The 12,094-nt window shown below is 43.4% G+C and overlaps 2 protein-coding genes across 6 annotated transcripts in view; one reads left to right on the plus strand and one right to left on the minus strand.

Annotated features, from left to right (window-relative positions):
• Positions 1–3,097: 3,097 nt before the first annotated feature.
• On the minus strand, positions 3,098–4,163 carry LOC119653431 (60S acidic ribosomal protein P2). Its single transcript, XM_038058012.1, has 3 exons — positions 4,013–4,163; positions 3,411–3,774; positions 3,098–3,224 (listed from the first exon to the last, which is right to left on the minus strand). Exon 2 carries the CDS (start codon positions 3,771–3,773, stop codon positions 3,435–3,437), a length of 339 nt encoding a protein of 112 aa, XP_037913940.1. The 5' UTR covers position 3,774; positions 4,013–4,163; the 3' UTR covers positions 3,098–3,224; positions 3,411–3,434.
• A 6,115-nt stretch (positions 4,164–10,278) lies between these two features.
• Positions 10,279–12,094, plus strand: part of LOC119653430 (dynamin) — a 70,475-nt gene continuing 68,659 nt past the window's right edge. For 4 of the 5 annotated variants that reach the window (XM_038058010.1, XM_038058007.1, XM_038058009.1 and 1 more), the window contains exon 1: positions 10,871–11,016. In XM_038058010.1, the coding sequence (XP_037913938.1) occupies positions 10,871–11,016 (146 nt within the window). Of the gene's footprint in view, positions 11,017–12,094 lie in introns of all 5 variants that reach the window. The other variant, XM_038058006.1, reaches the window with a different exon arrangement.

Genomic DNA, 12,094 nt, shown 5'->3' on the forward strand with positions numbered 1-12,094 from the left:
TATATTCATTACTAACACTTGCCGTGGTTGCTAATGGTTCCGAATTTTCACCTTGCCGCGATTATACGGCGTGCAGAGATAAATTGCATGAAGTTCGAATCAATGAAATTTCTTTGTTCGCGTTATCACCAACTGATGAAGTTGACTCGAGCGTTCCAGACAGAACAGCTAGAATATGCCAAAAGACATGACACGACAATTTTGCAAAACCCGTCAAAGAAACGTCGGAAATGTCAACAGGTGTGTGTTCCCTACATTGCCCCTCGGATTATCACCCTTCCTGATCAATGACGCATGGCTTGGCGAACCAACATCTTCGTTGTTAAGTGAGGGGGATTCGTAATTATATCAAAAACTGGCGTTGCACGTTTTCTTTGTACTTCAATTTCATTGCCTGGGCAACTTTTTTCACAACGCGTTGCAATACCCCTGAAGTTTCTAGAGTCATAACACGGCATGCCGCTGTGCAAGCAGTAGTTTTCTGCTTTGGGCTTTTTCTCCTATATCCCTTTTTGTGGCAAGTTAAAATATTTGATGTTGAAGACAGTCTATTTTAAAAAGAAAAATAACTCATAATAACCCCGGATCACGCCCTTGCAGCTAACGTCCCCTGCATGGGATCATTTATAGTTTGAGAAACCTCAAGGATCCTCTATTTCAGTGTATGAAAACACGACATCGTAACGGACGGACTTCTGATTTTTACATTTTTTCTCTTTATCATGTCAATTACAGCCATCATCAGAATTTTACCTTTGAGGTTGAATTTTACAATCACATCTTGTGCTAGACACACTTGCCCTTCGTCCCTATAAGTCTTCTTTTTCTTCAGCCTTTGTCCCGTTCACAAGCGGGGTCGGCTCGTCGTGGTCAGTTTCGCCATTTGGCTCTATCGAATGCCTGATCTGGGTGCAATCTCGAGGCGAGATCTAGCGTATCAAGCCACCGTTGCTTAGGTTGGCCTTTTGGTCGTTTACCATCGACTTTGATGTTCAGACCAATCTTGGCAAGTGAATTCTCGTTGGCACGAATTACGTGATCATACCATCGAAGGCGCCTCTCTCGCAACTTTCCCACGATCGGTGCAACCCCATAACGATCGCAGATATCCTCATTTTGAATGTGATCAAAACGTGTAACGACACTAGTCCAACGTAACTTCTTCGTTTCCATTACCGCAAGACGCCGTTCATTGTCTTTTATAGTTGGCCAACACTCAGAGCCATAGAGAGCGGCAGGACGGACAACATTGCGGAAAATTTTCGATTTGAGACGTTCGTTGATACATCGATCACAAAGAACACCAATTGTGGAACGCCACCTGATCCACGTTGCATTAATGCGTGAAGCAATTTCATAACGCAGTTCTCCATTGGCTGATAGCGTTGACCCGAGGTATTTAAATCGCTCAGTTCTGGGCAGATCACTGCCGCTGACAGTGATTGTGCCTGTTTCATGGGGAACGGTCGTCAAAAATTCAGTTTTGTTTAGATTCAATCTGAGACCGTGTTTCATGAGGCGATCATTCCATTTTTGGACAAGTTGCTGGAGATCATTTTTGCTATCAGATGCTAGGAAAACATCATCTGCATAAAGCAGCGTGTAGGGCGCTGGATGTTGGATATCCCGTGTGACGGTGTCCATAACAAGAACAAAGAGGAATGGAGGGCACTTCCTTGATCAACACCAACAGAGACACGAAGCGGTTTTGATGCACCGAACTTTACTTTTCGGATCGTGGTAGAGCAATTGAACCCAGCGCACGAATTCTTCTGGCACGAAGTGTTGTCGTAAAGCATACCAGATGAGTTCGTGTGGTACACGGTCAAACGCTTTCTCTAAATCCAGAAATTAAATGTGAAGAGGGCGATGCTTCTCCATGAGTAACCGCGCGGCGTGTATTGCGTCAGTAGTTCCGCAGTTCTTGACAAATCCGGCTTGATTCACGATTATTTCAACTTTTTCGCGAATACGCTTGTAAAGAATGCGTTCAAAAATCTTCATGGTATGGGAAAGTAACCGGATCGGACGGTAATTGCTGCTGGACTGCCTTTCTTTTTTCATATTGGAACAGTGGTACTTTCTTGCCATTCAGATGGTGTTCTTCCTTCCTGAATAACCCGATTAAAGAATCCACTGAGCCACAGTGTTGGGTCCTAACTATTCGCTTTCCAGAGCTCAGATGCGACGTCGTCAGGTCCTATGGCTTTGTTCGATTTCATTCGTTTTATTGCCTCCTTGACTTCAGTTGCGCTGACAGGTGGAACTGGTCCAAATGTCGGCAATGATTGTGGAAGTGGAGGATGAGCAAATTCTTCAGTTGAAATATGCTCGAAGTATTCTCGTCATCTATCCGTTGCGGCTCGAGGGTTTATAAGCAAAGTATCGTTCTTGTCATTAACGCAACAGAAGTGTTCGATATCCTGTGTGCGTTCATCACGGCTTTTAGCAAGTCGATACAGATCTCCCTCGCCATCCCGATTGTCCAATTTATCGTAAAGATTTTTGAAATGGTTCGCTCGAGTGACAGCGACCGCTTTCTTTGCTTCACGATTGGCATTCTTATAAATTTGTCAATTAGTAGGCGTTTTATCGTCGAGAAATTTGTGGTAGAGGCGTTTCTTTTCACGGACCTTCATTTCAACATCATCATTCCAAAGCCAAGAATCTCGGTCGATGTACCGCTTACCCGGCTTGGTGACCCCGAGGGTTGCAGAGGCCGCTTTGTGGATCATGTCTTCCATTTGGTTCCACGATTCTTCCACATTCGTAATGGTCGGCAATGGTATGAGTGAGATCGCTTCTTTTCTTCTCACCAAATCGCCACCATTCGTCCCTACAAGTACCAGTAGAAAAGTTAAGACCCTTCTCACTGCGAAGTTCAGACCTGTTAAAACTCCCCCCGTGCCACCCCTCGTAGTGGTAGACTCCCAGGTATTACCCGTTGTACAACGAGGACGCTTAAGTCAGGTTATATCCAGTGATAAACCTTGACACGCGACATTGATCCTCTCCCAGTATCCAAAGGTTACTATCTCGTCCCCAAGGCTTGCCCACAAGAGCGCTACATGTGCTTTAGAATTTCAAACGCAACGTGTTCCGTAAAAACAGTTTTATTTCACAGAAATAAAAACTTTGTACAATAGTTTGACCAGATGTTTCGCTGGGCAACGTCCAGACGCGACTACTGTATGGTGGCCATCCAAAGTTTTGTAGTTGTTAATCTGGAAAGAAAAGAAAATCTTGAGTACGGAACGCTCAGTGCCACCACATTTTTCAAGGAAATTAAGCATCAGAAAGTGTTGTGTTGAGAGGTTAACATCACTGACAGTCAGTCGAAAGATGGTGATAAATTTGATCATCATTAATATCGCGCTTGGAATTAAAATCTCCCTGCATCCAAAACTCACCTGTTTTTGCATAATGTTATCAGCTTATTCGAAAAGACCGAAGCCCATGTCTTCATCCTCTTCTTCGGATTCCTCCTTTTTCTCTTCCTTCTTCTTCTCCTCGGCGGCTGGGGCGGCAGCGGCAGCTGGAGCGCCTCCGGCAGCAGCAGGTGCAGCACCACCGGCTGGCATTGATGACAATTTCTCGCGGCCTTGTTCAATCAATTCCTCGATGTTCTTGCCCTTCAATTCGTTCACGACTTTGGAAAGACGCTCGGAATCGGCTTCAATACCAACCGAGCTAAGGATCTTTTCGATATCGCCGGTGGATGGGGCATTGTTTCCACCAAGCACAGCCAACAAATATGCAGCCACGTAACGCATTCTGAAATAAACCAAAACACCACATTCAATTTGAATATCTAAACTGGGAATTCAGATGTAAATAGACAAAAAGCGCGCCTTATCGGCAACTTGCCATGACATCCAAGATGCCATTCAACTAGTCTTGGAAATCTTCAAATATCTTGAAAATCGGATAATTCTCGCGATCAAATAATACTACTTTCAATAGATCACATCATGCATGATCAGTTCCACCAAAAATTATAAACGAAACTCACTTTTAAGTCCTTCGAATCGACACGAAACGTGTACAGCACAAACTAAGTAAACCTTGCGTCTTGAAATACTTCACGCAAAAGAGGATGACAGTTGGCTGGTCTTGCCGACGGTAACTTCCGTGTGTAAACATTTGAGTGAAGTTTATCAAATCTGAGTGAAATATGAAATGTAGGAGGGAAATTCAAATTACGAGTGAACTTTTTATGTGAATCTGATTTTTTAATTTAAATTCAATATTTCCGAAAAAAGAAATAACTAAAAACTTTTTAGGTACTTTCATACCTTCAATATCCTCAAAGATAGCACACATAGCTGTCTGAAGTGCTATGACTTGCTTAAGGGAGAATATTTTTATTAAATAACTATGAGTATAATCTGAATCCTAAAATGTTACTATGGCGTCGACGCATATTTCACGGCCGCATTCCACCATAGATTTTATAGGTTTTCGGGAATACTTGATAGCTAACTCCGTCTCCTTCGTAAGCTCGCTAAATCTAGTAGTTATCAGCCTTTTGGTTTGTCCGATAGACACCTTCGCACAATCTGAGCAAACGCTTGCTCAGATTATGATATATGGTGGGTAAGCATATGGTGAAATGCGACCATAAAATAAGCGCCGAAGATCTGGAAGTGTTAAAACAGGTAGGGAAAATTAACCAGCTGGGCGCCTACGAAAGCTTATTCATTAGCAAACAGCCGGTAGATACTAAATTGAATTCAGATCTAGGCACCATAAACTAATTAAAATCCTGTTCTTCTTTCTGAATATACAAATATGCCTTAAAAATGTAATTAAATAGTTCTTCTTTTTCAGGATGTAGATATAAGTCTTTAAAAACTAATTTAACCATTTAATTAATTAGAATAGTATCATAGATTTAGATTAGATAGATTAGGAGGACATAGGTAAGACCTATGTCCTCCACGATCGAACATAACGCATTTTATGACCTGGTTGTTTTCCGGCGCGGCATCCTGCGTCTTCGGTAGATGACGACCACAAAAAACAATGTTTGAATAACACACGAAATTCAGTTTTTTCAATCGTTTAAACAAACAGAAATCTATCTGTTTGAAATAATAAAAACTTGTTTTTCCTATTCGCTAGTGTTGATTTATATTTTGCAAACACCGATATTTCGGAAGCCACTTGTTCTCTTCATCAGTGCTATCCATTGAGACTTGTTAGCACTGATGAAGGGAACAAGTGGCGTCAAACTGATGAAATAATGATTGTCTAAGATCAGACAGTGACAGTGGAATCCTGATAATTCGTATATCGATTATTGGTATTTCTCGCTAATTCATATAAATTGGTTGATTCCCAGAGTTAATTTTTTTAATTTTGGTAACGCTAATATTATATACAACATCGTCAGTCCCTTGAAAACTCTGCCATGCTATTAACATCGTATGCTGGTCCCAAGCCCAGGTAAAGGAGGAGGGTTTGAGGCAACGTACTCTGTACTATACTCAGTAAAGCAAAAATAAAATGCTGAGATCAGGGAAAGAGATAAATAGAGTATAGTTGGAGTTATTCTACTATGCTAAATCCTACCTGATCTCTCTTGGTGACAGGCCCCGCGACAGGTCGACCAAGAAAATGCATACAATGTCGTTACAAACATGATGATCGGATTGAGTCACAAGCCTCGGAGAAATGCTAGGGCGTCCACCTCAGTCGACGCGGCAGGACGGGTCCCGGTCCTATCGAGAAATGGACAAGGGTTCTTGACGCATGGACGGCGTCAGGACGTAAGCAAGTTAGTCCGCACACAACGAACAAAACAAATATGTGTCTGCACGCTAAATGTTGGTACCTTAACTGGAAAGACGGAGGAACTCGCAAGAGCCCTTCGGAAAAGGTGCACTGACATCTGCGCTCTGCAAGAAACCCGATGGTCTGGTGCCAAAAGCTGCGACATTGAACGCGAACGCGGTAAAAATGGCTACAAACTTCTCTATTTTGGTAACCCACACACTCAATATGGTGCTGGCATTGCCATCTCAGAGGGTTTCCGTGATGCCATTAACGAAGTCGAACGATTTGATGATCGGCTGATGAAGCTCATCATTATATCAGCTGATCGCACTATTCACTTCTTCACCGCGTATGCACCACCGACAGGTCGACCTGATGCCGAGAAAGATGCCTTCTGGCAACTTCTCGATGAAAAGACTTGTCACGTGCCTACTGACGATTACATAATCATTGCCGGCGACCTTAATGAAAATGAAAAGCAGACGGTAACAGGTCCCATGGGGGAAGGGGGTTCGGAACGTGCAATGAAGGTGGCGAGCGTATAATCGATTTTGCGGACACCCATGACCTTGTACTTATGAATACATGGTTCATCAAACGATTGTCTCATCTTCCCACATTTTATAGTGGGAACAATAAAACGCAAATCGACTATATTCTCATGAGACGCCAACATTTTACCACTGTCACTGATTGCAAATTCATTCCCTATGAGACCATTGCACCTCAACATCGGCCGTTGATTGCCGTCCTGCGAATTAAGCCACCGATAAAACAGCGTGAGGAACGCACTTGCCCGAGGCGCATTAAATGGTGGGGATTCGGTGAGAAGAAAGAAGAAACGGTCTCACTCATACGATTGCCAACCATTACGAATGTGGAAGAATCATGGAACCAAATGAAAGACACGATCCACAAAGCGGCCTCTGCAAACGCCTCTACCATAAATTTCTCGACGATAAAACGCCTGCTAATTGGCAAATTTATAAGAATGCCAACCGGGAAGCAAAGAAAGCGGTCGCTGTCACCCGAGCGAACCACTTCAAAAATCTTTACGATAAACTGGACACTCGGGATGGTGAGAGAGATCTGTGTCGACTTGCTAAAAGCCGTGATGAGCGCACACAGGATATCGAACACTTCTGTTGTGTTAACGACAAGAACGGTACTTTACTTACCAACCGTCGACCCGCAACGGATAGATGGCGGGAATGCTTCGAGCAGATTTCAACTGAAGAATTTGCTCACCCTCCACTTCCACAATCATTGTCGACATTTGAAGCAGTTCCACCAGTCAGCGCAACTGAAGTCGCGGAGGCAATAAAACAAATGGAATCGGGGAAAGCAACAGGACCTGACGACATCGCATCTGAGCTCTGGAAAGCGAAGAGCTGGGACCCAACACTGTGGCTCAGTGAATTCTTTAACCGGGCTATTCAGGAAGGAAGAACACCATCTGACTGGCAAGAAAGTACCACTGTTCCAATATGGAAAAAGAAAGGTAGCCCAGCAGAATGTTCAAATTACCGTCCGATTCGGTTACTTTCCCATACCATGAAGATTTTTGAATGCATTCTTGACAACCGTATTCGCGAAATCGTTGAAATAACCGTGAATCAAGCCGGATTTGTCAAGAACTGCGGAACTACTGACGCAATACACGCTGCGCGGTTACTCATGGAGAAACACCGTGAGAAGCATCGCCCTCTTTACATTGCCTTTCTGGATCTAGAGAAAGCGTTTGACTGTGTACCACACGAACTCATCTGGTATGCTGTACGACATCGCTTCGTGCCAGAAGAACTCGTGCTGGGTTCAATTGCTCTACCACGATCCGAAAAGTTAAAGTTCGAAGTATGGCGGGTGTATCAAAACCGCTTCGTGTCTCTGTTGGTGTTCATCAAGCAAGTGCCTTCTCGCCACTCCTCTTTGTCCTTCTTATGGACACCGTCACACGGGGTATCCAACGTCCAGCGCCCTACACACTGTTATATGCAGATGATGTTCTCCTAGCATCTGATAGCAAAAATGATCTCGAGCAACTTGTTCAAAAATGGAATGAGCGATTTAAATATCTCGGGTCAACGCTATCAGCCAATGGAGAACTGCGTTATGAAATTGCTTCACGCATTAACGCAACCTGGATGAAGTGGCGTTCCACAACTGGTGTCCTTTGTGATCGACGTATCAACGAACGTCTCAAATCTAAAATTTACCGCAATGTCGTCCGTCCAGTCGCTCTCTATGGTTCTGAGTGTTGGCCGACCATAAAAGACAATGAACGACGCGGTAATGGAGACGAAGATGCTACGTTGGACTAGTGGCGTGACACGTTTAGATCACATCCGAAATGAGAATATCCGCGATCATTATGGGGTTGCACCGATCGTGGAAAGGTTGCAAGAGAGGCATCTTCGATGGTATGGTCACGCAATTCGTGCAAACGAGAATTCACTTGCCAAGATTGGTCTGAACATCGAAGTCGATGGTAAACGACCAAAAGGCAGACTTAAGCAACGGTGGCTTGATACGCTGGATGGGGATTTGAAAGCCTCGAGATTGCACCCAGATCAGGCATTCGATAGAGCCAAATGACGAAGCCGATCACGACGAGCCGACCCCGCTTGTGAACGGGGCAAAGGCTGAAGAAAAAGAAAAAGAAGTCAGTCCCTTGAACACGAATTATCGGGACTCTATTGTATTATGTTTCCTGAGAAAACTTTCACTTCTTTTTTTTTTTTGCTGAGGATGCAGGGAGTCCTGAGTCCGCATCCACTTGATGACGGACCGTACTATTTGAGAAGCAACTTACTTCCTCTCTGGTGGTCCATGGACCCCTCTTTTTTTGGGTTAAACACCCAAGTTTATAAAAAAAATTGACTGATGGTTTCGTCCAGGGCAGAGGCAACTCATCAGACGCCGCTTCACCTCTGCCATTGGAGCAACGTGACCGACCAGGGCAGAGGTGAAGCAGCGTGGACCACAAGAGACTAAATAAGTTGCTTCCCAAGTGATCCGGTCCGTTATCAAGTGGATGTGGACTCAGGACTCCCAGCAATCTCAACAAAAAAATCATTTCGGGCTCGTTTAGGTCTCAAATTACGACGAATTTCACTTCAATATAATTGCCACTCATGTCGAGTTGGCGATTATATATATATATATGGAGCCAGTACCACCTGTCGCTACTTTCGGTCACGCTGCTCCCAGGGCCGAGGTGAGGCAGCGTCTGATGAGTTGTTTATGCCCTGGACGAAACTGTCAGTCAACTTTTTTGGCTTCTTTTTCTGATTTTTCAAATTTTAGTAGCTTATTCTGTTCAATGTACACCATTACGTAACATTTCCACCACTTCAGCTTGTTGAATTAGGATGTTTCCCAGTGTTTTTGATCCAACCTTTTCGTATGCAGCATCCACTTAATAATTTTGAAATTAAACATTGTATCATATTTTCAAGCTCAATAGAAGTTTTAAGACAATTTCAATTGCAGAGATGAATGGTTCTAAAGTCCTACATTGCGATACAATCTAAACTTCATGAATGTTTTATTGATTTGTTGCATTCGGCAAAATAATGCACATCAGCCGTAACAGGACATGTTCCTATTTCATACCCAATTGCTCCGAAACTCTCCATTTGGACTAGAAAACTTCGTGGCCTCCTAAATTTGTCTTTTTTTCTACAAGCTTATTATGTAACATAACTGCGCAAAGAAATACATATATTTCTAGGAAAGTGCTGTCCTGTTTCGTCCTAACAAGTTGATGGGTCATTGATGTTTTATTAGAACAATCATGATCCAGGATAATTCCAAGCGACAGGTTGTATGCGGAGCCGCAAGGGTGGACAGGTGGATTTATATAATATGTAGGTCTTTTCGTTCCACCGACCTATTGAATGAAGTCTGTTACAGGGGAAAGCGTAGTAACTATCTGTCTATCGTAGGGGGACAATGAGGTTCACTGTTGTACGCAGAATCCGGTCCTTGCGCGACTATTGATTTTACTACAATTAAGAAGAAAAGCTTTTGATTTGTGTATGATTACATCCTACATTCATCCACGTGTTCTGACTTGGTATCATTTTTTGGTTTAGGAAGTATAATAAGAGATCGGATTACTGATATCGGAAAATTTCAATTTTTGAGATGGTTTATGCGAGTTTGGGGAGAGGAGGTGATGTTTCTAAAGGAGAGAAAATTAGGAAGGATTTCACGGAATTGAAGAAATGCATGACTGAAACATGAAAACATATATCACTTCAGGATTTTTTTGATATTCATTAAACTTTTAAAGCAACCACCTGATATGTAAATTTCGATAATACTGGTCAGTTTCCTCGTTCTAGTACAATTCTCAAATTCAAAGATGTCAAATAACGTCGAACGCTATTTCACTCTTTCCCCATAGAGTCTCTGGGATTTATATATTGTGTTCCTTTTCTCTATTCGAGCAGCCGCCCACCTATCCAAGTGCCGCTGTCAAACCTTTATTCGAACTCGACGAGGAGAGCGCAGCTATATCGACATTCCAGCTTTTCTGTCGGACGTCGCAAGACGGTTTTCGCCGGAGAACGGTTATTAGTTGAAAGAAAACTGTGTGTGGCTTTGGAAACCAGTAACTGTGCTGAAGTGTGTGAATTTCCTTCGGGAAAGTGCTGTTAGTAGGATCGTATCTTTTTGCTGGCCTGGAAGATTGAATTTCGGAGAAGAGTTGGATATGTATGCGCGCGGATGAAGTAAAACAGGTAGGGGCGGTGCGACGGGTCTGCCAACTCGAAGCAACTGTCAAACGCACAGGAAACGTACTAGAACGGTTGGACATCGATTTGGAAATTTCGCGCAGTGAACGACAGCGCAAGCAGGCAAAGTGAACTTTTTCAGTGAGAAGAACTGAAACGCCCGTCGACCGTCGAGTCGACATCGACTGTGACCGTGTTTTTCTTAGCGTTCGAATCGCCCACTGTTCGGTGGCGGCGGGCCTAAATTGTGTTTAGCGTTTTTCTCGGATAAATTATCGGATCGGGTAGTGATTTTACGCGCTGCTCGTCTGGGCCAGTGAGCGGGGCCGTGAATTGAATTTGTCGCCACCATGGAGTCGCTAATTCCGATCGTAAATAAGCTGCAAGATGCCTTCACCCAACTGGGAGTTCATATGCAACTCGATTTGCCACAAATCGCAGTTGTGGGCGGACAATCGGCCGGAAAAAGTTCAGTTCTGGAGAATTTTGTCGGAAAGTAAGTAGATCGCGAATGAGTCACGGGAACGTGCGAAATGTTGGGAAATTATACGATTTCATTGTTCCGTCCAAGTCGGATTTGGTGGGGTCGGAAAAAATTTTCTTTAGTGAAAATTTGGAAAAATCAATGCCAGTCAACGACGTTCTATTGAGCTTATCTGCTGCTCTCTTTCTTATTTGAATTTCGCTCCAGTGGGGAAGAGAGAAGGAGCGCTTGTCCGAAAAGTCCATATATTCGAAGAGAGCAAGGGAAAATATCGAAATGATGCGCTGGTGTGAGTAGAGTTGATCGAATATAAAACATAAAGTTGTACACAAAAAGCGCGAATGGAATCTGTCAAAATTTGACGTTCCGAATTCACAGGCTCTCGGGCCACCTCGCATATGATTCATTCATGTTTCATGCAATCGCGTATATTGCGCCCGTAGGTCATGTGTGGACCAAAGTGGGATCCCCGTACTGTCCTGCTTCGGCGCGTTGCATTTTTATTGAGTATCTCACTTGTTCCTTGTATTTTGTTTTGAGCAGCATCGAGTCGGAAGAGTTGTAAGAACCATTGGAATTCGCTTGGAGTATGCGTTCCATGTCATGCTGGTAATAAAGTTTAATTTATAATCGATAGCCAGCCTCCGTTTTTCTATGATTGCGGGGCGATTCCGTAATTGAATAAATAAACATTCTGGGAGTCGATATGCTCCGGCACTCAACTGATGAAAGATGGTTTCCATTCATCAGTTCGTAACGAACAAGTTGAGGAAACGTTTCTTAGGGTGGTCTGCAGATATCTTACGTATCCATGGTGCTCCCCAACACAGTATGATTCCCAATATGCTTTGCAACACCTGATAAACATCCTTTCCAGCCAAAATCCTTATTAGACCATGGTATCGACGTGTATGAGTGGATGTTCAATGGATTTTCACGATTAGCAACTCAAAGAAAATTATCGTGATATCGTACAGTCAATCACAGTGCCTTGACCTCAATACGGCACATTCTTTGTTTTCATTCTGTTCAGATTTTTGTTTGCTTTCTGTGTTCGTTGCATAAGACAATGAGCAGATTTTGCATAGAT

This window comes from Hermetia illucens, chromosome 4 (genome assembly GCF_905115235.1).
Source record: "Hermetia illucens chromosome 4, iHerIll2.2.curated.20191125, whole genome shotgun sequence".
Taxonomy (NCBI): domain Eukaryota; kingdom Metazoa; phylum Arthropoda; class Insecta; order Diptera; family Stratiomyidae; genus Hermetia; species Hermetia illucens.